Genomic DNA, 24,967 nt, shown 5'->3' on the forward strand with positions numbered 1-24,967 from the left:
TAAGGGCTATGGGCAGAGCAAGGTCTGTGCTACAGCCTTAAAAGAGCAGCAGGATTTGAGCTGGAAGTAGCAACTGCTTTATCCCCTCAACCCACTTGCTGCCAATGCCACGTTGTCCCTTCTGATGAATCCAGGATTCGTTTACATCTTAAGCTCAAGCCTAGAAGGGCAGTCGCTAAGTGGAAACTTTATGCTTTTGGTGGGGCAGGCACAGGCCTGCTTCCTCACAGACACCGGTATAAGAAAGGCAGAAGTCCCCTCTGAAAAGAGAAGGTGAGATCTGCGGGGACCAGGCTAACTGTCCTTGGGGTTCAATCCTGAGGGGAGATTGGTCAAGCAGAGGCCCCTTTCTAGGCCTTGCCAAGCTCTCCCCTCACAGAGCCACTGAGAGCCCCTTGTGGATTTGGTCGGTTGGCCTAAATTACAGTTGATAATTACAAGACACTGTTGAAAATTGCTGCAACATGTAACTTTTGTAACCATTACTATCCTACATTTGCAACTATTTGTGGGGACTGTTTGTCCTTTTAACAGGCTCTTTAGTTTCTGGGGAACTCTGAGGTACACAGTATTCATTTGCTTGTCTACACAATAAAGGGAAACAAAATACTGTTCCCACGTGACCTGGACACCAGTGATAAGTTAAGTTTGGAGAGAGAAGGTAGAAAACAAGAACTGCCTGCTAATCAATGAGGAGTTTCCATCATCTGGAACCAGTCTACCATCCAGCCTCATCCCTCTCCCCTCCCTCCATTATCCAGGCACTTGAAACTCTTCATGGCTTCCAGAAGGCTTTCCCCCAGCTGCATGCCATTGCACCAGCTGTGTCCTCCCATGAATACTTTCCTCCTCCTCCCCTGACATAATCCTATCATGCAACAAGCCTCACTTAGAACACACTTCCAAACTCAGCCACACAAGGTGAGTTCTTTCCTTCTTGATCCAGTTCAGAAATCAGTAGTTAACAGGCACCAAGTTAAACTCTAATCATCTGTTTGTACATCTCTCTTGCCCCCCATTCACTGTGAGCCCCTCTAGGGCAGGGACCATGTCTTTCTCCTCTCTGTGTTCCCTTCACCACCAGCACTGGGGTTTGCACTCAGAAAGAATCAGCGACTCAACCCTATATCATTGAGGGAGGCTATGGAAAATCAGCTCTGTTATGTGAAAGCATATCTTGTATATACTTAAAAGATTTTTTTGTTTTCTTTACACTCTGCGAGAGACTTATTAATATCATTTCAATTAGCATGTACCCTTTTTACAATATAAAAAACAATAAAGCTACTTGCATTTTGGAAAAAAGAATCTTCCCCGATGATGGCAATTCTGTAGTATTAAGTAGCTGCCGGCTGGCACCAACCAAGGCTTCCCCAAAGACATTGAACCTTCCAAAGTTTTAACTAAATCCCCCACCCTTGGGGAAACTGTGGTTTTTAAGTCACAGGTCCTTCATCTTGTGGAATGGCCCCTAGGGCCCTTAGTCTTGATTTCCTAGTTAGAGATGCATAGCATCCCTCCAGCTCCTATGTCGCAGGATGTTTTTCCACACAGTCAGGATGAGCACAGTAATGTGGTTCTCAGTTGCCTTTGTCATTCTTTTCCTTTTCCTCCTGCAAGTGTTTTTGTGGAAGGCCTGCCGGATGTCACAGAAACGCGACCTGGGCAAGATGTGTGTCACTTCTCTACTTGAAACGTGTCCAAGACTCTGAGCCCAGAGAGGATGTAATAAACACACCCTGGTGCTTGGCCAGCATATTCCAGCCAGTTAGGAAAACAAGGCAGAGGGCACAGGATTTCACACCCGCCCTGGCAGTGGCCGCCCTCAGAGGGCATGCCATTTGATTCTTCACAGGTGCAAACTGCTGGTCTCCAGCTAAGGAAAACAGCTGGCCGTAACATCCTTCCACGTACTATGAGATCATGTGTAAAGAGCAGTTTAGGGCATCTCTGTTTCCGCCACATAGGTTGGCTGCCTTGCGGGTCTGGCATAGGGCGGGGGAAACACAGCTATGGAGGGTGTGCTCTGTAGTAGTGTGTGCCTTCTAATGAGATGAGGTCCTGGTGAGGATGGGACTCTTAAACTAAAATTGCTTCAGTTCGTTTATTTGAGACTTAGGTAGATGGACAGAACACATGAATGCAGTTTGTCCTCTCAAAAAAGTCAAAGCCATTCCTAAAGAAGTCTCTTTTGCATGTGGACCCACATTAGGAAAGAGGGTTGTAATAACTGCAATACCCAACCAAGGGGGCTGAGACCACCTGCGTGGCTCAGAGAGTCTAATGAGTGAAGAAAATAATGAAAAAAATAAAGCCTCTGGAATTGAAGCATTCTACTTCAGTTCTTCATGGGCAAGAAAAGGCAATCTGGCCTGGATCTAATTTAAACCACTTCAGATTTAGTTAATGAGAGTTTTTAAAAAAATTGCTGCAAACTTATTTGAGCTGTTTTTATAGGTGGGGAGCTGGGGACCACCTGCCCTTTATGGAAAGCAATGCACTTCCAGTGCCCCCAAGAAAACTAGGCTTATTTTAAATTATAAAAATTTTTACAAAATGTGGCTTTATTATTGTTTTTGTTACTTTTATTCCCCTCAGGAATGGTGGTCTACAATATAAATATAATGCAGAAATACATTCCACTCTGAGGAAAAAAATTTATATATACCAGTTATTTCCTAACAAGGAAAGAAGATACAGCCAGTCCCGCTTTATACCTTTGATGGTACATGCAGTACCTCATTCCTTTTATTTCTGTCCTTATTTTGACTTGTCCCCCACATACACATCCACTCAGTCTCTTTCCCTGAGGCACACCATTAACCTGTTCCTGTCTTCCCTGATTTCAGTCTGTTTGGCTTAAGTTTCAGTCTATATCCAAATAAATGCAATGAGAAAGCCCTGAGCACCACTGAGGAAGTAATAAATTGCTGATGTTTATCGAATGTTTACCATTTGCCAGAAACTGTTCTCCATGGTTTAACTCATTAAATTCTCACAACAAAACTACGAGGTAAATAATGCTGCTATTCCTATTTTACAGATGAGGAAACTGAATCTAGAGAGGTGATGTAACTTGCTCAAGGCCACACAGTGAGTGAGGATTCAAACCAAGGCGGTCTGACTCTTAAGACCACCCTCTTAGCCACCATGTTACACTGTATGGATGTCCCCATGGGCAGCAAGATCATTCATGCAATGCGTTCTTACACAGACATATCCTAGGTGGTGATCACTGCTCAGTCTACAGTGGTGAATGTTCCTCCTGGGAGCTGTACTTCAACCGGTTTGCTGCCTGCTGAGCTCTCATATATAAAAACCTCTTTTCTTTCTTTCTTTCTTTTTTTTTAAGATTTTTTTTTTTTTGATGTGGACCATTTTAAAAGTCTTTATTGAATTTGTTACAAAATTGCTTCTGTTTTATGTTTTGTTTTTTTGGCCATGAGGCATGTGGGATCTTAGCTCCCCGACCAAGGATCAAACCCACACCCCCTGCGTTTGAAGGCAAGGTCTTAACCACTGGACCACCAGGGAAGTCACTGAAAACCTCTTTTCATGATCCACTCAACATCATTTTTCTCTGATGTCACCTACCAAGAGCCAGGATCTTTGGGAATCACAGATAGACATGGCTCATCATATGCTTTCTGGTTAATAACGTCAGGTCCGCTATCCAATTTATTCTCATCCTTCACCTGTTAGGTATTAGAGATAAATTGTGTAGGCTCTGAAGAGTCAACAACACTTTCCATCTTAATATTTTCTTCTCCTTTCTCTTAAGTTATAGTTATGTCACCTAGAAGAATTAGACAGAGACTTGACTGAAGGAACGTGGCTAGTGAGAATCCAACCTTCAAATTCTTAGTTAACAGTACTCTAGAGTACTCATGAATTCTTTTGGCCACAGGCGAATTCAGATGGATAAGGTATGATTCCTTCCTATGAGAGCTCAGAAACTCATGGAGAAGACATAGACATGGACAGGCAAATTATGACATGGCACAGTCGGTATGGCCTTTGAGGTACAGCCAGAGTGAGGTGGGAGCATAGAGGGGGTGACTAACTGCCTAAGGGAACTGGAAGAGCTTACACAGGAGGCGACATTTGATCTGGGTCAGGAAAGATAAGTAAGAGCAGGGGATGGAAACTATCCAGGCAGAAGAATAGGCTGTGAGGATCACGACGTACGTCAGAGCAAGGTGTGCTCAGGGAAGGATGTAAAATGCTAACAGACAGAATATAGCGGGGCTGGAACAGCCTGGACAGATAAGAGTTAAAGCTATAGAGGGAGAGTAGGGCCAAGCCAAGATGATGGCATCCTATAGGCAGTGGAGGAGCCAACAGAAGACTTTGTGCAAGGAAGTAGGATCACACTTGCATTTTTAGGAAAAAAACTGGTAATTCTACAAGAGATGCATTAGAGTGGGAAGAAACACATTCCTCTCTCAGTAACACTCTCCAACTGGGTAGAATTTTATTATATTGCTGTTGTTTTTATTATTACTATTATGAGTTGAAATGTATCAAGCACTTACCCGATGCCAGGCACTGTGCTAAGGGCTTTATATGAATTCTCTGGATGTAGGTCTGAGGATGGACCCTCAGAAAGTACTAAGTCATTTCTGCTGTTGTCTGGAGGTCTCCACTATATAGTCTCCTCATTTGAGAAAGACAGAAGGACCTGTGTATTTTTGCCATGCTGAGGACATGTCTAATAAAATAATATTCCTTATTTGTGCATCTGCTTCAACTGAACACACCACAGAAGTGGGGTGTATCCTGGCATTATGAAGAGCCAGCTGTGTCCTTTACTGGACAGGGCCAAAGAAGGTACACCTCAGAGGCAACCACTCATCAGTTACCCTAGAAGTGGGTAGATTTCTCTGCCCTTTGTTCCTTCTAGTTTCACTCTCCATCCAACATATGTACTTTGGATGCCGGAACACACCTGAAAATTGCCTGTGAGTCACCACCCTACAGCCTCCTATAGTGACACAAGCACCATGGCTATTAAGCATGGTTTCTTTCCAAATCTGGGCAAAAAAAGATCCCTGAGGTAATTTGGGAGATAGCGAAAATAAGTATCTATAGGGTGTTATTTTTTGTTTTATAGATACAACTTTCCTCTGCTGGGTTTACATCAGCAGATGGGAAGACTGTGACTGCTATCAGCTGCTGAAAACAGTTTGCCCACCCAGATGGGTGCTGATTTGAAAGAAAGGCACACGTGGTATGGTTCCCCATAGCCAGCCCTGCAGTTCCTACACTTGGCTTTATGCAGGCACAGAAGGTGGGGCAGAAGTCAATTAATAACATGTGTGATTGATTCCAAGCTGACTCTACCCCTGAGGCTACCCTGGGCCTGACAGCCTTACATCCCCTGGAGACTCCCCTCTTCCTCTTAAGGATCAAACAGTGCAGTTTGCTGGAAGGCAGGCAGCAAGGGAGGGATCAACAGTAGGCTCCAATCAGTCACAGACTGCGCATCTCAGAAGTTGAAGCAAGATACTCAAATTGCATCGGCTTTTCTGTATTTCCAAAATCTTTTAAAATCCTAGCAACAGAAATCATCTGATACTTGGAACCCCTGAATACATCTGAAAATTTTACTCTGGTGTCAAAGAGAAAAAATATTTTAATGACATCAATTTTTAGATGAGGCTGGGAAATTTTTAGATGAGACTGAGAAAGAGGATCCTAGGGCCTGAGATCACTAGGGTCCTGTGGCTGTCTCATCATTAACACCCTAAACATCTCCATGTCTCATATATCCCCATGTCCCTTTATGTCACACGGACCAAGCTCTCCACACAGAAAACAGCTAGGCCTTTTTAGGGCAAAGTTCCTGCTGTTCTCTTTTTATTGCAATGTCCTCCTCCATAGGTAGCCAGGAGCCCATACTTGACTTCTGCCCTCATACCCACCTGGCAATGTACTTCAGTAACTCTCTGTTTCCTTCTGCAAAGAGGTTGGAGAGAAATAACCATACACATGTATCTTGCTTATTGGTTTTGGTCTTTAGGAATATGGCTCCACAAAATTTTTAGAACATTGAACAGGTTTACTCAAATTAAGCAGTTAATAGCTGCTTAGACTACTAATTCTTGGGACATCTGAATTTTAGCATTCTTAAAACTAAAAGGACTTTCAAAGGCTGATATCTTAGGCATTATTTCTGAGTAAAGGATCCTGACTAACATTTATAGGTAATTGTGTCAGTCTGATCTTAAATGAAATGGAATAATGGAATTCAAGAATATCAGAGCCAGAAGGGCGGTAATCCAGTGCAAAGACATTACTTATTTTTGAGGAGAGAAAAGAGACCCAGAGAAACGAATGACTTGATGAACTGCAACAGAGACATTCTTTGTCCCCTGTCATTTCTTTCTGTCCTTCTCTTTTGATTAGCTGGGCATATGGCCACCTAAATCCAGACTAGATGTTCCAGCCTCCCTTGCAGCTAGGTATGGTCATCTGCAGCTTTGTTTTATTTAGCCAATGGGCTATAAACAATAGGTTGTGTTTGACTGTCTGGAAGAGTTCTTCTCCCCTTTCCCCTTCCTACTGGCTGAAATGTTGAATTGATGGGTGGAGAGGAGTAGCCATCTTGGACCATGAGATAGAAGCCCTGTGCTCTTTGGTGTGCTCAAGGATAGGAGAGCAACAAAGGAGAAGGGGCCTGGGTTTCTGAAACATGGAGTTCTAGACTGACTGCCTTCTAGACTTCTTTATGTGCAAGGGAAATAGATGTGTATCTTTGTTTAAAACATTGTTGAATTTTTGTGTTACTTATTCCTGACCACATGTAAACTGCTATATCAGTAGTCTGGAAAAGTTTTAATTGATTAACATGACTTGATGGAGGAGGGCAGGATGGGTGATGGACAAGGCCTGACTGATCCTTTGTCTAAAAGATAAAATGCTTTAAATATGTTATGTCAAGGGATCTCAAATACTGATCCACAAAATGCTGCATCAGAATTACCCTGGCAGACGTGGGGGAGGGGTGTCCCATAAATCCAGATTCATGGGTTCCTTTCCTGGAGTTTTTCATTTAGTAGGTATTCTATGGGGCCCAAGAACTTATTTTGTTAAAAAAGTTCCTAATATAGTCCTGATATCCAGAAACATTTGGAAAGTATTTGATCTAAAATTGTTCTCTGCTGAGGAGGTGAATCAGAAGCATCAGAAAAAATTTTTTTCTCTCCCAAACATAGATGCCTCCATGGGCACATGAGAATGAGAGATAGAGATAGAGATAGAGAGAGACAGAGACAGAGAGAGAGAGGTGAGAGAGACAGAGATGAGGAAATATTCTGATATTCTGAATTTTGAAATAAGTGATCCCTGAGGCTCTTTGGACCCTCCTCGCCTTCTCTCTGCACTCACCTGGAGTCACAAAAAATGTCACCTAATAGTCCATTCTCTCTCAAGTTAGCCTTAGTTCAGATAAACCTACAGTGGCTAGTGTTTTTTGTTTGTTTTGTTTTGCTTTGTTTACAGATTACATTTTCTATGGGAGGTGTAGTCACTTTCAATGTGCATCACTACACATTAATGAATCGTAAATGTATTTGTGACAAAAAGAACTACCACTTGAAGATTCCAAGGCCTTGCACACCAGAGGTTGAATTTTTTGGTCCATGCAAAAATCTGCAATGTCAGCAGATTCAGGCAAACAGCTGTTGGTTACAGTTGGCCTAAAAGCACTTGGGCATACCAGCAGCCTCTCCTGGCAGCAAAGGCGATGGGCACAGAAACTGTTACCACAAGGCAGATCATGGCAGGCAGGAGACATTCCAAACAGCACTGAATGGAAAGGGATTATACTAAGCAGCACGTCAGTACCGAGTAATCCTTTTACAAGAGTCACTGTCACATTCATAAATACACACTGCTTGGGAGACCAGTTCTCCCACCTTCTTCTGGGAAACTAGAGGAGTAAGGCCCTCAACCAGGAGGAAGCCTGGCATTCACCAGGCTCTCCACAAATCTCAGCAGAAATCAAACAAAACAGATTGCTAAACTTGGTGAACTATGAAATCTCTTTTAAGAGTTGTACAATTTTATATTTATCTAATAGGAAACTACAGTATGGGTAAGTGGGTAAAAGTAAAAGCTTTCCTCTATCGATTATATATTTGCTTTTATTTTTAAAAGATAAAAATCCTAAATCCCAATATGAAATCGCCAGAGAGACATGCATGTGTGTGTATACATGCAGGCACACACCCTTCAGAACTTTAATTTCTGGAAATTCTTTCTTAGTTGCCTAGTCCCCACAAGCTCTGGCGGCATCCTGTTGTCCCTTCCGAAAGATTTTATTATGCAAATATTTAGACTAGGACTTTTAAACATCCATGAACGTTTACTGCACTCTCTCAAGTAACATCATGTAGAGGGCTCAAAACATAGAGTCCAGGCAATTACTGACAGGATAGCTATGGGTTCTCATTAATATGCAGTCTCTGGGACCTAACTCTGTGTTTACTGATGGTCTCCTGGTTGACCAGAATTGCAACCAGAAATGAGATGAAACTCTTACTGGTTGCTGTTATTACAAAGTGGTCTTGAATCTGTCATAGTGCTCTTTCCATTGTAACCCTTCGCCTTCCTCACTGACACTCCAGCAATGAAATCTTCACTTCCTGAACCTTCCACATAACCCTGCTACAATGTGCCCTTGATCCAGAGGCTGCTGTCCATGCATTAAAAAAAAAAAAAAAAAAAAAGAGAGAGAGAGAAAGAAACGAAACTCTCAGAAGTCTCAGGACAAATTTGTAGGTCATAGAGCTCCTATGGATTAAGTGCTGATGGAATTTAGGGAAATGGAGAGAAAAAAACCCATACTTACTTCATCCACATGCCCAACAGCTCCATAGATTCTCGCCATTTGTCCAATGAGGTAGGGGAATCTCTCAGCAATCTCTTTCAGCATTGGAAGAAAACTGTTCAAAGCCACTGGCTCATAGCCTGCTATCTCTATGAGGATGCTTAGGATGACGTCGTTATGGGTCGAATCCTTCAAATGCCCGATTAGGAAAGGAATACACTTCTGAACCACCTACAGAAAGAAAGGAGAAGAAGAGGGAAGAAAGAGAAACAAAGAGGAAATTAATTAAGTCAGAATCAACCTAATATTTTTTGTATTCAATCTGAACTCAACACATTCTGAGATTATTACTCTTGCTGGAACTCAAACAAATCTCCCAAGTCTGAAATTTTAAATTTACAATAAAATTTCAGAGGCTTCAGTTCCTTTTGCTTCCTCTTTAAATCTGCACTCTGCTATTGAAGAGTAAAGGCTGCAAAATGCTTAAATGTTTCTATTCGTAAGTCAAGTTTTGATGTGCTATGTCCTTATCGGTAGTGTTACATTTCCTCCAAACCACCCTGAAAGCTTCAATTTTTTATTTTTATTTTATTTTTGGTGCTCATATACAATAGAGTTTTCCTAAAGACTCACGGAAAACATTATCAAGTAGTGTTCTCAGAAATTGGTTGTGCTGTCCATTATCAACTGTGCTGCATATATTGAGAAGAATGAATTTGACCACTAATTAAATTGAATTGAAAAGCATAGATGGCATTAACAATATTTATTGAATACCTACTATGTACCCAGAACAACTAGAGATTCCTAGAAGTTAGGATACTAGCCAAAATTTTTAACATGGCCTACATACTCAGTCCCTACTTGCCTACTCCTTAGACATCATCTCGGACATGACCACCTTGCTCTCTCAACTTTAGTAACAATGGCATTTTTTTCTCTCTCAAATTCCTCTCACCATGGGACCTGTGCACATATTATTCCCTCTCTGTAATAAGGTCTTCTCCACTACCTCATTTCATCAGTTAACTCCTAATTATCCATAGACTATCAGAGAGTTTCAATTTAAAGGACAATATAAGTATGTAAGAGATCCTTGACGATGACTTTAATCAGAGCCTTCAAACTGGAGAAATATGGTGTGGAAATATTTAATAATAAAAGTAAGGAAGCAGGAAAGAGCTCTTCCATTTTCTTCCATTTTCCATTTGGATCACAAAAATGTAATACGATAAAAAATTATTAATTTTTATTAAATAATTATATTATATATTAAATTATATATTAAATAATTATTAAATAATAATAAATAATTATTAAATAATTTCTACCATATTCTCAATATCCTAATCTTTCTTAATTTTTAATGCTTTTATCAATATAAAGATGCAATAATTTGTATTAAGGAGAATGTGACTTTTTTGTGGAATAAAGTCTCTATATTAACACATAGACACATTGCATACTGATGATTTAATGAACTGTTTTGTCTGCTAAAATAAAAGAATTAGAAAGGACAACCTGTGGAAAACTGAACAAAGAAGTACAAACTATTTGCCCATCCATACTTCTACTATGCTTATTTCTTTTGTTTGTTGTTGGTTTGCTGTTTTGGTAAGGGAAACTTGAAATGTAGATTCCAGTATAAAAACTGAATCTGATGCACAGCTCAATCTGCTGAATTCATCCCCTGCCCAAAACCTGCTTTTCCCACCTCTCTAGCCCCAAGTGTCTTCTTTCCCCATAAAGGACACAATCATCTGACTGCTCAAGTCAGCAGTCTGGGAATCATTCTTTTTTTTTTTTTTTTTTTTTGCGGTACACAGGCCTCTCACTGTTGTGGCCTCTCCCGTTGCGGAGCACAGGCTCCGGACGCGCAGGCTCAGTGGCCATGGCTCACGGGCCCAGCTGCTCCGCGGCATGTGGGATCTTCCCGGACCGGGGCACGAACCTGTGTCCCCTGCATTGGCAGGCGGACTCTCAACCACTGTGCCACCAGGGAAGCCCTAGGAATCATTCTTGACAACTGTTTTTCCCTTATCAGCAGCTTCATCCAAGCAATCACCAAGTCCTATTGATTCCACCCCCCAAGTATCCCACAGATGGGTCCACTTCCCTCCATGTCCATTCATCTATCCATTCACTCATTCACAAATATTTATGGAGTCCTTCCCATTTGCAAGGTACTATTCTAGGTGCTGGAGTTAATGTTTCTAACAGGTCTGACAGGTTCCTGCCTTCATGGAATAACTCACTGTCTAGTAAAGGAGATACTTAGTAAAACAAATAGTTACAAAAGAAATACGTAATTATAAGTTTTAATAAATGTCACATAGGGGAAATACAGGGTGCTGTGAGACACAGTCCCAGGGCCCTGATTTAGGCTGGGGGTCAGGGAAGTCCTCTCAGCAGGGACATTTAAGCTGAGACACTGATCTAGTCACCCTGCACTTGGGTTATTCCAACAGCCTCCTAACTGTTCACCCTGCCTTCAGTCTTGTCCGTCCAATCCCTTCTCGACCTTGTGGCCACAATGGTGACCCTCTCCTGCTTAAAATACTTCACTAATTTCTCATTGCTCTCAAGCCAGAGGTTCACTATACCTTTTCTGAACTGACTCCTATCCACCTTCTAGACTTAGCTCCTTACCCACCTATTCTACTGTCTCCCCATCCAGATCCCATCACATAACACACTTCCACCATGTTGGATTTTTAAAAAATGTTCTTGACCTGCTAAGTTTTCTCTTGTGTCTGGAATTTTACTCATGTGATCCATTCGGCCTGTAGTTCTTATTGCCCCCAATTTGCTGGATAACTCCTTATCATTCTTGAGGCTTCAGATTAGCTATTATTTCCTTTAAAAAATCTTCCTCAACTCCTCTTCTTTTCCCCTCTCAGTCTCATGTCCCTGCTAAAGCTCCTACCCTCATACTTCCTTCTCATTGCTGTTCCAGTGTCTGCCTTGCAGACTGACTGAAATCTCTACAAGGTCAAGAATCATTTCCATTTTGTACCTATGAATGTATACTCAGTGCCTAGCACAGAGTCTGGCCTGAAAGTAAGTCAATAAATATTTAAGGAAGAAATAAAAGGAAGGCAGATCTAAATGATTTTATAGGGTAGTTTTGGGATAACCCCAACTCCCACCCCACACCATAGTACTTGAATAGTTGTACATAATGTTTAAACATATATACTACCATGTGTCATATACAACATAACTAATAAGGACATAAAAGAAGATAATTTTAAGATCACTAGGATCATCCTGTGTATAAATTTAAACTTGATATTCATATCCAGTACTTGCGGAGAAAAGGACAGAGGTAGTTTCTGGTAAATGGCACATATGAATGAACAGTTCAGTAAAGGCTGCCTGTGCATTGGGGTTGACCGTATGTCCTTTGGGTGAAACTATGAGAGGTCCCTGGCACCTATGGCAGAAGTGTCAGCCAGCTGCTCCGGGTCAGGGCAGCATACTTAACCTGAGGCTTTTAGAAATGGAAAACGCTTACACATTTCCTGCCCCATTCTACAAAATTCCATTTCCTAGTCCTTATTCTTCATGTCCTATTCCTGGAACACCTGTGACACGTGCTTCCAGTCATGACAATTTTATTTAAACTCCAGCCATACATCCCAAGCCTATAAAGAAAATTTTAAAAGGAAAAGAAAGAAAAGGGGAAAGGAAGAAAGAAAAAGTAAGAAAGGCAGGCAGGCAGGCTCAGGCAAATATATATACTTCTGGGCAGAGTTGAATCCATAGGAGCAAAGAAAAGAGAAACCCTGAATAATGGGAATAATAATAAAATGTGAATAATGTGAATGAACAAAGGCAGATATTTCTTGAAGTTTATCACTCACATTTAAGGGAAGTGGTGCTTTGGGCTTTAGATATTCTTGGATAAGGAGAAATTATATTTTCCAAACACAGGGCATTTCCTTAGGTTGGTCTCTTCATGGTGCCTCATTGGAGTCATCTCATAACTCAGAGAAAGCCTTCTTTGGCTGAGAGTAGAGTAGCCACTAAGGTAACATAGATGGCTGGCAAAGAGCAAGCTAACACGGCCTTTGTTTAGGCCACAAGCCCCACGCCTTGGACTCTGACAGAGCTTCCAAACTGACCTCCTAGCCTCAAGTCTTTTCCCCTTTCTTCAGCCTCCTCACTGCCTAAAACTTCATCTGCTTATGTCAAAGATTTCCCATGGGGCTTCCCTGGTGGCGCAGTGGTTGAGAGTCCGCCTGCCGATGCAGGGGACACGGGTTCGTGCCCCGGTGCGGGAAGATCCCACATGCCACGGAGCGGCTGGGCCCGTGAGCCATGGCCGCTGAGCCTGCGTGTCCAGAGCCTGTGCTCCGCAACGGGAGAGGCCGCAACAGTGAGAGGCCCACGTACAGCAAAAAAAAAAAGATTTCCCATGGCGCATGGCTGGAATCCCAATGCCACGGCATTCTAGGGTCTTCGCTTATGGGTATATTTGCTGGCTCTTCCTCTGTGAACCCTGAGCCAGCAACATGCCACTGACCACCCACAGTGGCTTGAATACGGAGAAAACTCATACTTTCAAAGCTGATCTCAAATAGCTCTACTTCTGGGAAGCCTTCCCTCCAGGCTGCTCTAACATACACAGAACCTGAAGCTAGAGAACAAGGGAGGCCCCCAGACCACACACTGAAATATTCTACAGTCTTATACAGTGTTCTATCTTCTTACCTGACACATACACCTTTATAACAATCTGGGAGGCTTGATCTGAATTTAGAATTTTTGGCCCCTGTAGAGGGAACAGGAAGAAATGACCCTTAATCCCCATCTCTTGCCCCCCGTTCTCTTCCTACCCCTGGCTTTGCCCTCAAGGAGTCTCCTATGCATATATGTGGATACCCAAGCCCACATATGCAAGCTCATCTAGGCTGCCTCTCAGACCTATGGGGTCACACTGTTGGCATGGCCTGTTCTTGGGAAAACAGGCCCAGGGACCAGGCCTTGCATCCTGGAAGCAGGATGGAGACTTACAGGAAGGGGATTCCAAGGTCCCAGTTATCTGGACTATGTCTAGTAGACAGGGAAGTGCATGGGAACTGGGGGCACAGGCAGAGGAGGGCCAACCAGAACAGTATAAAGCAAGTAGCCCAGGGAAGGGTCCTATCCCTGACTTTTCTGGTCCTTCCTGAGCAGAATTAATCACTGCCTTTTCTGTCTCCCAAAGCAGTCTGCTGACAAGTTTAGCATCTTGTCCTTGAACTGAAATTTTGTGGACAAAGCTCATTACTCCAGCCCATGGGCACCTTGAGGGTGCGACCATCTGAAAACATAGCTCCATAACTTAACTGGCAGCAAATGACATTTAAATTCTTACTTACAGAATAAAAAGTTGAGCTATTGTGTACATGTACATGTGTATGTGCACGTGTGTATCCACACTCCCTCTTAAATTAGTCCTCAGGTTCAATTTTCTCTTTCAATTTAATTTGGATAGTACTCAAGTTCTATTAATCTCCAGAAACCTATAAAATAACTGCTACTCTTTTCATGTATTACTTATACCCACCATACTAACGAAATATATATTCTGGAATCCAGGGTTCTGCTCCAAAGGTTGTTTGAGAACAGTCTATATATATTCCATCACTCTAACTTAATGTTCTGCAACTGGCTTCTCATTTTAAATAAATACCAAGTGACCTCTGAGTCTTGTCAGCCTGGTGATGCTATGTTAGGTGCTGTAGGATTAGGTATGTGAATAGGAATGCTCTACACTGCTGAGAGAAAATCCTAGAAAATGACTCTAGGGACCAGACCACAAAAGCAGTTCCTCTGGGTCTGGACATTAATCAACAGAGGGCTGAACTTGCCATTTCCTGCCACTCTTCTCTGTATGGTTAGGGCTAGACACCTACATCCTGGGGATAATAACACATATGTTCATATGTGTTACTAAATTCTGTTTCCTTCATTGACTAGACTACAGCATGGTTTTTGGCAGCCGAGAATATAGACTTAGCCCCAGAAGGCCACTTGGAAAATTGACCACCCAGCCTTTTCCTATAAATGAACTCGGAGAATCCTCTGGAGATTCCAGCCACGAGTCACTAGCCAAGAACTGCCTCCCTCCACCTAGGAAGGATAGCTTCCTAAAAGAGGGATACTCTGAGGGCAGTGATGGAGGAAGGGATACCACATGATCGGGCAGCAACATCAGAAACTCACAGACGGATGGATGTTGACGCTATGTCACGTTCACAACCTCATGGACTAGTCAGCTATACATAGAGAAGATTTTTTTTCAAGGGCCAACTGTTGACCCTCCAGCCCTGGAGAGCCCAGTTATCACTGGTCACAGAAGGTGGGTAATGAGGAGTGCATTCAAGAAAGCATGAAAACATTCCTGCACTTGCCTTCATTGGAGAACCAGCTCAGTTTACCTCCAAGTTACAGAGCACTAGCACAGCTTTTATGCAGAAGGAAAAACCCCCTTTTAATCCAAATGTCACAAGGTCAAAATCCTTCTCATTTAGCCTCTTATTTCATCTGAAATTGAATTAACTAGACTTACACTGAAAGCCTCAGTCTGTAGATTTGATTGTTGCCACGTATTTCATTTTCCTCTCTCAGTAGACTTTTCTCTGTATCCCTCCTTTTCCCCTTGCCTGCTGTCTAATTAATGAACATGAGAGAGAGGAGAGGTGAATCAGGGATTTCTCTAGCTCACTGCCTGAGCATCTCAGTAACCAGGTGTTAGCTGACAAAGAGCTGAAGGAGGCAAGGGGGGTGGGAAGGGGCAGGGCTGCTTTAACAGGAAGAGAAGTGCTGAGGGGAAACAAAGGGTTGGGTGGTGCCCTAGTCACCACTTCCTGCCACCAGTTAGGATCCTGGCCCTGGTGGGTCCCTTCACGTCATTATGGGTGCTTCCTAATCCTTTGCTTATTCATTCTAGGATCCACACTCAGCACCTACAGGAATACCTACAGCAATCTGCTTTCCCACTCTCTTTCCCCTTCTGTCCAGTTCTCCTCCTTTTCTTGTCTAGCTTACCTTTCTACTGTGTCCCCCGGCTCGCCCATTTGTTTCACAAGCCACAGCCTTACAGTCTCATTTTTTTAGCATGTTGAGATCAAAAGATCTCATTGGCTGGAATTAGACTGGGTTGATGAGGTAGCTCAGCCTAATCTGTATGGCTCTGTGAAAGTTCCCTAACCAGTGTCAGCCCCAGATTTTCTGTAAATGGCAGTCTTAGGGGCGGGGCATTGTGACTGTAATGGCCTGTGGAAGACATGGACATTGCCCGTCTGAAAGCTGGAGGGGCCGATAAAGATAAGGGGGGCATGAAAAGCCACCTCACCAAGTCACTCCTTCGTACCAGCACTGTTCTTGACCTCTCCAAACTTCAACTTCTCTATTTACAAAATGAAAAGGTTGTGGAGAACAAGTGAGATAATCTCTGTAAAACACCTACACAGTGCCTGGTACTTGGCATGAGCTCAACCACTATTGGTGCCCCTTGTCCACCCTCCCCTGCCTTCTGTAACCTGGGAACACTTCCCTTGTGGCCTTCTGAAAGTGGAGGCTACTCAGTGACTCCCCCAGGCCAAGAGAGGAGGGGGTTGGGAGTCAGAGTGCTGGACCTGTCACTTACCGCTTACTACTTGTGAGATGGGGGCAAGATAACCTCTCAAAACATTCTTTTTTCTTTTTTTTTTTCTGATTTTAACTGATTAATTTATTTTTAATTTTTATACAATTTTTAAAGGTTACACTCCATTTGCAACAAAGCATCCATTTTGACTGGTGTAAAATGGAGGAAAAAATAACACATCATAGAGTTATTGGTAGGATTAAATGAGATATTAGATGTTAAAACAAAAGTCCTTTGTGAATGGTAAAATCCTCTGCAAATTTAGGCACTAATACTAACTCATCTGTCTTAAGAAATATTCGTGGAGAGACTTCTGTGTGCCAGGTACTATGCCAGGCACTGGGGACACAGTGATGGATAAGGTGGTCCTTGTGTCTCAAGCATTTGCATCACAGCCAAGGTGATCCAGAGGGAGAGAAACCAGCAGAGACAAATTCATGACAGTGTGAAATTTGCTATGTCTGGGATTAGGCAGAAGAAAGGAGTCAGAGAGGACTACTGGCAAGAAAGCAACACCTAAGCAACTGTCAGCCCAAAAAGGGTGGTCCTGGTTAGGAAAGAACATTCCAGATGGAGAACATAGCATATATGTAAAAACTCAGTGCCCTGATAGAGAATGCCCACCTGTGGTCCCTAAGACTGTATAGTTGTTCAAGGTGTAAGGATTAAAGTGACCCTACGAGGCCAGGCAACAGTCAGGGGCCTGGTTTTAAATGGCCTCATAAGCCCTTTCCCGAGTCTCTGGACAGCCACAGAAGGCCTGTAACCAGAGGTCTGACAGGACCTCTCTGAATGCCACACATGGTGCCACCCTCATTCTTGGACCCTACCTTTTTGGGTCAGGTGACACCAAGGCCTTTCCTCTCCCCCTTCCTATAAGTGAGCCTCCTCCTGGTTTCATTTACCTTTATGCCCATCCTTTACCCTATGGGAAATAAGTTAGCTTATTCTATCTGGATAGAATTAGCTTATTCTATCCAAATCCCCCTTGAACTTTTATTGAACCTGCCTTTCCAAAAACTGTGTTTGTTTTGCTTTTGTTCTCAGGCTGCAGATCAAATGGCATGCCAGCCACCTCCTTTATGAAACTAGGTTTGGCCTGTTAGTCACCTCTCACTATTCCCCATATCACCTGGTCCCCAGTCTCTATCTGTGGTAGGCAGAATAATGACTTCCCAAAGATGTCCACACCCTAATACCCAGAACTTGTGAAATTGCTCCCTTCCACACAGAAGGGACTTTGTAAATGTGATTAAGTTAAGGGTCTTGCGATGGAGAGATAATCCTGGATCATCTGGGCGGCCCCAATGTACTCACAAAGGCCTTGGAAGAGGGAAAAAGGAGAGTCAAGCAGAGACGAGAGTGATGCAGGCCATGGGCCAGCCTCTCGGAGCTGGAAAGCACAAGGAAACATATTCTCCTCTAGATTCTCCAGAAGGAATGCAAGCCTGTTGACCCATTTTAGACTTCTGACCTCCAGAACTATAAGGTAATAAATTTGTGTTGTTTTAAATCACTACATTTGTGGTAACGTTACAGCAGCACAGGAAACGAATACACCATCCTGTCTGTGCCCCCCTCACCCTGAGCCTTCTTTTAGGTGACCCAGTGATCCCTCAACTCCACTCTCTGCCCAGCCCAAACGCTGTTGTAGCTTTGCCCATCCTTTCTGTCCTTAATCCTTTCTGAAACTCATTTCTCCATCTGTGCTCTGGAATTCACTCCCAGACTTCCTCTAGTACCTTATTTTATCTAATATTTTCTCCCACAACCTCAATCATTTTATTCTTACTGGATGTTGTTAAACCCTCCTTATTTCTCCTAAACTCCCACACTCGTGCGGTCATTTCCTACCCTTCCCTTCCACACACAATAAGTAATGGATGCCTGCCACTCCCCACTTCACCCCACAGACCACTGCCTCTCGTGGGTCACTGGTGAGTCCCCAGCTACCAAATCCAAGGTCAATTCCCATCTCCAATCTCCTTTAACTCCCTAGATCTTGACCCTGTTGAGCCACTTTCCCCCTCTGGAGACCACACACATCTTTTTCCTTGTTCTTCATGGTCTTCACTCTCTTTGGCCTCTTTTGTTCATTTATTCATTTCCAGATTCAACAACGTTTTATTGAAACCCTATTAGGTGCCCAGCACTACGCTAGGGAGTTCATACAAATATGCAGACACACTCTTTGCTCCTCAAGGAGTTTAAGGTGCACTGGAAGAGATGGACGGGGAAAAAATAGTGACAATATATTATTCTAAGGGCAAAAGCAAAGATGCATACCAGGTAACAGAGAGGTGCCCAGTCCTCTGCCCGACTTCTAGCCTTACTGCTCAAAGTGTGGTCCCTGAAGCAGCAGGGGCAGCATCACCTGGGAACTTGTAAAAGGGCAGAATCGGGGACCCCATCCTAGACCTATTGAATTGAAACCTCTGGGGGTGGGGCTTAAGCCTGCTCTCCAGTGTCCAGGTCTCCCAGCCCAGTCCCCACTTCCTGAAGACCATTTGCCCCTCTGCTCCACCTGACATAAAGCTTCAACATCTTGCCTGATGCCACTCCCTTTGTGCGTCTTCATGGCACCTATTTTCCCCTAAGGTAGAACTCACTATCCCCTGCCCGCCGTTTATACCTTTCATAGAGCACTTATCACCCTGTTTAGTTCACTTTAGTTTTATGAATGTTTATTGAGTGCTCTCAGATACTGTACCAAGATGTGGGATACAAAGGAAAAGAAGAAATCATGCCTTACCACAAGGAGCTTACAGTCTATTGTGGTTAATTATGCATATGACCATTCTTGCCTGCCTTTCTTTCAATTTTGATGTTGAATCCAAATGTTCCAGGCTTCACCTTAGTGTTGACTGGTTTTTCAAGTGGTGGATATTGATATTATCAGGAAAATGGAGCGAAGATGCAGCCATATATAACCTTGGCTGACCATTAATCTGTACTGTGCACATGTCTTGGTGCCCTCCAGAATCCAATTCTACTTCCTCCTTCCTGGCAGCCTCTAGTTTCTATGTGAGTATCCTCAGGGTTCAGGAGAAGCTGCAGGGGTAGAGCATGTGTCTGAAACAGAGACTGTCAGGACTTTGGTTTGGATGTTGTAGGAAAGCATACTGCTTAGAGAACCCCTAGCCCCATCTGGAGCCCACAAGGAGAAATCCTACAGAAAATGAGAGCCAACACCGAGAAATCAAAAATCTGAGAAATGGAGATACAGAAGCTGCTCTGCTCACATATTTGAGCCCCCGATCAAGCCTCATCTGAAGGTTTTTCCCCATCGCATGTGCTAATAAATTCTTTTTGTTTAAACCACTGTGGGTTGGGTGTTTGGTTACTGATAATCACAAGCATCCTAATTATTACAATCTTTTACTTGAATCCAAAGAACAAGTAATTTGCTATCTAGAAAGTGAGCCTTTGCTCTCACTGCAGTCTGATTTCCCCATAACTCAAGGCATGTGTAGGTCTCCCCCTTGGCCCTATCTGAGAAACTGTAGATTCCTAGGACTGCACGACCACACTGACCTTTCACTAAAGCTGTCCTGCAATGGCTACAGATTTGCACATTGGTTGTGTTTGTATTACTGTACTTGTGGTGGTTAATTTCATGTGTCAGCTTCACAGAGTCAGAGGGTGCCCAGATATTTGGTTTAACATTACTCTGGGTATGTCTGTGAGGGTGTTTCCAGATGATACTGGCATCTAAATCAGTAGAATGAGAAAGCAGATTGCCCTCTCCAGTGTGAGTGAACCACATCCAATTTGTTGAAGGCCTGCATATGACTGCTTGAGCTGGGACATCAGTCTTCCCCGGGCCTTAGGCTGGGACTTACACCCTCAGCCCTCTGGTCCTCAGGTCCTTGGACTGGAACTATATCACTCGCTCTCCTGGGTCCTCGGCTTGCAGACGGCAGATTGTGGGACTTTTTAGCCTCATAATTGCATAAGCCAACTCTAATTCCTCATGATAAATATGTATGTATGTATGTATGTACAGATAGATAGACAGATTGATTGACAGATTCATTCTATTGCTTCTGTTTCTCTAGAGAACACTAAGACAGTATCCAACTTCTGCCATTACCTCCTCACTTTTATGATTCTAGAAGAAGTGAATGAGTGCTTTTATGTAAAGGTGAGCATGCACAGATACATGAGAGAGGAAAGCTGAAGCATACCTCCTGTCCACATACCCAGAAACAGACCCGGTTGTATGAACCATCAGGTATATAACGTAAACTTTACCTCCGGTTGCTTCCTCTTTGCAGCTACATGCAAAAGCCGTAAAAGATGGTACTGTTCTGGTTGTTCCAGCTGAGACATCAAGGCTAGGAGTTCTGTCAGGTGTCTGTTAATTGGCTGAGGCTGCTTATCGTACACAGCAGGTAACACCCTCAACAACATGGCATTACCTGTTGAAGGAATAATAACAGAAATGATGACTTTATCAGCCCATGAGCCATAGAATACCATTATTATCAATGCAACAAATTTTGGACCTCCTCACATATTAAACAGCACAGACTAATGGCCAAATCCTCTGCTAAAAATAACATGGTACCTTATTCTGAAAAATCACTGAATCATTATTTAAACAGATTCCATAAAAGGGAATATTTTATGATATGATCAGCATTATTATCTAATGAAAATTTTTCCTGAGTAATGCACCATGGGGAAAAGAAAATTTGACAGTAACCAGACAACACCCTTGAGAAGGAAACAGTTCCAATAAAGAATTCCTGACGAAAAACAACATTTGGATGCTGTTTAAATGAAAACTAAGTGGTGACATAAGCATGAATCTAAATGAAACTGAACTAAAAAAAAAAAAGTGCAGAGGAATGTATTCATGTTCCTGAGAGATATGGAGGCACGATTCAGACAACTGATACGTGGAAACTATGCCTTATTTTTACGAATAGTTAGAAAAGTAGCAATGCAAATTTAGATCCCCAATTTCTGCACTATTTCAAGGGAAGTTTACACTCAGGTTGTTTCTCACAGGTGACCTGCCTCAAAGACTTGTATGGACAACTGGGTTTAAAATGGCGGAACCTGAAGAAAAAAATATGATGTAAGGTTTGCAGGGACTCATCAGCAAACAACATATGGGAAACATCTGCTTATCATTTTATGGTATGGATTTTTTCGAAAAATCCTCTCAAGAACTTAGATGTCTCAGAATTTGTTTCTAGGGATTTCTCGAACAAGAATTTTCTTGCTTCTATTTACTTTAAATTTGGCTCTGTATATAGAAGACTTACACAGAAAGAATCAAATAAGCAGTGATTATACATGTGTAGACCCTTACTAAATGGTGGGGACATTTAGATATGAGGATTAAGAAAATAAGGCCAGAATTTTCAGAATCTCTATGACTAAATTTAATGAAAGGGTGATCCTGGGTCATGGTGAATATATCTTGGTGACGATAAATAATGAGAATTGCTTTTTCCACACATGGTTCATAGAATTAGTCTCAAACAGATTTTAGGCATATGCTCACAGACTCCAAGGTATTGGAAATATTCAGGTTTTTTTTTTAATGTAAAAAACATTGTTTTATTTTTTAATTTATTTTTGCTTATTTTTACTAATTTTACTAAGAGCTTTTTCTTAAAGGATCAGGAATTGTCAATGTCATGCCCAATCTCTACAAAGCACATTAGCTCATAGAACTTAGCTATGTAGACATACTGATTAACTGCTAAAAAAGGTCACAATAAATGCAACTGTCATTGTAATTGAAGACAGGAACAATACTCATTAAAGGTCCTGGGACCCCTGAAGAGGGAAAACCCAGATTAGTCATCTTTAGCTGACTTGGATTTTGATCAAAGAATACAAAAATAAATAAGGGCTTTTTTAAAAATTTGAAACTGATGAAGACACTTTGGTGTAGAAATCCTATAAATTTCATTCATAAACTAATATATTCTTCTTCATTATGAAATATTTCAAGCCATTAGACAAATATAGGCAAAAATATAAGGACCATTGGTGTGCCTACCAACCAGCTTTACCAAAACTTAACCTTGTACCATAATTGCTTCCCACCCCACTCACTTCCTTTTCTCCCCAGAGGCAACCACCAACCTGAAATTGGTGTTTACCATCTTCGTGAATGTTTTTACACTTCAATTGTATGTGAATATATCAATAAGCATTTACAGTGTTCTTTGCATGCTTTAAAATTTTATATCAATAGTATATTGTACATATCTTTGTGCAACATATTTTTTCCCATCCAACATTGTATTGAAGTTTTATATCCAAGAAGTTCTCCTTCATTTATTCTCACAGCTGTATGGTATTCTATTGTATAAATATGCAGCAATTTATTCATATACTATATGGTTGGAAGATTTTTATTATTGTTATTATTATTACTTGCTTTCACCAATAGTGCTGCAATTTTTAGACTATTTCGTTGTGCATAAATGGGAGATATTCCCTTGGGTACTGATTCTGAGCTTAATGTGCTTAGAAATGACGTGGGCAACTTGTTAAAACACAGATACTGATTCAACAGATTGGAGGTACAGCCTGAGAATCTGAATTTCTAACAGGCTCTCAAGTGATGTTGATGGTCCCTGGACCACATAATTAAGTAGCAAGGCAGTGGGGTTTTCCCTCGGAGTTAAGTTTCTAGATGTTCCAAAATTTCTTTGCAACGTGGTTGTAGTAGTTTTCTATAGCTGCCATAAGAAACTGACAAAAACTGTGGCCCAAAATAACACAAATTTATTATCTTATATTTCCATAATACAGAAGTCTGGCATGAGTCTCACTGGGCTAAAATCCAGGTACTGGAAGGCCTGGGATCCTTCCTGGAGGTTGTAGGAAGGAACCGTTTCTTGGCTTTTCTAGCTTCTGGAGACCACCAGCATTCCTTGCTTTGGGGTCTCCTTCCTCCATCTTCAAAGTCAGCTACAGAGCAACTCTTTGATCCTGCTTCTGTCACTACATCTCTTCCTCTGCTTCTCTCTTCTGCCTCTCTTCCACTTAAGCACCCTTGTGGTGACACTGTGTCCATCTGGATAATCTAAGATTATCTCCTTATATGGTAACCTTAATTCCATCTTCTGTGCAATGAAACACAACATGTTCACAGGTCATGGGGATTAAGATGTGGATATCTTTGGGGAGGGGTTCATTATTCTGCCTACCATCACGATTATAACAATTTACATACCCACCAGGAGCATGAATGTTTCTGTTGCCAACATTTGGTCTTGACAGACATCGGTTTTTGCCAATCTGATGGGGTGTAAGGTGACACCTCATTTTTTGTTTTAATTTTCATTTATTTACTCACTTGTAAGGCTGAGCACCATTTTTATATGTTTTCAGGTCATTTCCTCTGCCGTGATTTGGCCATTCATATCCTTTACTTATTTTCGATTGGGATGTTTGTGTTTTCTTATTGATTTGTAGAAGTTCCTTATTTATTCTGGATACTAATATTTGGTCTATTAGTTTTAAAGTTGCAATCCTAATGGAGTTGATTTTTAAATTTTTTATTTTATGGTTTTTAAAGATTTTGTTATTGAGAAATTTTTCCCTAATATAATGAATATGTTCATAAAAATATTCTACTATATTTTCTACTAAAAGCATTATGATTCTTTTTTAAATTTATTTTATTTATTTGGCCGCGTTGGGTCTTCGCTGCTGCGTGCAGGCTTTCTCTAGTTGCGGCGAGTGGGGGCTACTCTTCGCTGCAGTGCATGTGCTTCTCATTGCAGTGGCTTCTCTTGTTGCAGAGCACGGGCTCTAGGTGCGCAGGCTTCAGTAGTTGTGGCTCTCGGGCTCTAGAGTGCAGGCTCAGTAGTTGTGGCGCACGGGCTTAGTTGCTCCGTGGCATGTGGGATCTTCCTGGACCAGGGTTCGAACCTGTGTCCCCTGCAATGGCAGGCTGATTCTTAACCATTGTGCCACCAGGGAAGACCTATGATTTCGTTTTTATGTTTGTCTTTAATCCATCTGGATTTTACTTTTTGTATATATGAGGAAGGGATCTAATTATAAATATATATTTGTGTGTATATAAACAATTGTCCCAGATCAATTTATTGAGTGGCCAACTGTTTCCCTTCTGATTTGTAATACCTCTTTCATATATAAAGTTTCCCATGTATCTGGATCTGTTTCTGGTTATTTGTCATACCTTCACCAATTATATATTTTCTTCATTACAATAACTTTATAATAAATCATTATATCTCACAGGGCAAATTTCTTCATCTTCTACTTCAAATTCCTCTACTTTATATAAATTTTACCATTAGTTTGTCAACTTCCTTGAAAAACTAGGTTAGGATTTTTTTCTTCACATTGAATATATAGACTAATTTGGAATAATTGACATCTCTGTGAAACTGAGTTTTCTTATTCAAGAACTTGATATATTCTTCTATCTATGTAATTTTTTTATGTCTTTCAAAGTTTTGTGATATTAGCTGTACCTTATATATCTTTTG

General features: G+C 41.8%; 1 protein-coding gene across 1 annotated transcript in view; it reads right to left on the reverse strand.

Moving 5' to 3' along the window:
* Positions 1–24,967, reverse strand: part of VEPH1 (ventricular zone expressed PH domain containing 1) — a 211,604-nt gene that overhangs the window by 130,823 nt on the left and 55,814 nt on the right. Inside the window, exons 5-6 of the mRNA XM_049709730.1 lie at positions 20,727–20,893; positions 8,855–9,064 (exon numbers count right to left, since the gene is read on the reverse strand). Coding sequence (XP_049565687.1) covers positions 8,855–9,064; positions 20,727–20,893 — 377 coding nt within the window. The remainder of the gene's footprint in view (positions 1–8,854; positions 9,065–20,726; positions 20,894–24,967) is intronic.

Source organism: Orcinus orca, chromosome 5, assembly GCF_937001465.1.
Source record: "Orcinus orca chromosome 5, mOrcOrc1.1, whole genome shotgun sequence".
Lineage (NCBI taxonomy): Eukaryota > Metazoa > Chordata > Mammalia > Artiodactyla > Delphinidae > Orcinus > Orcinus orca.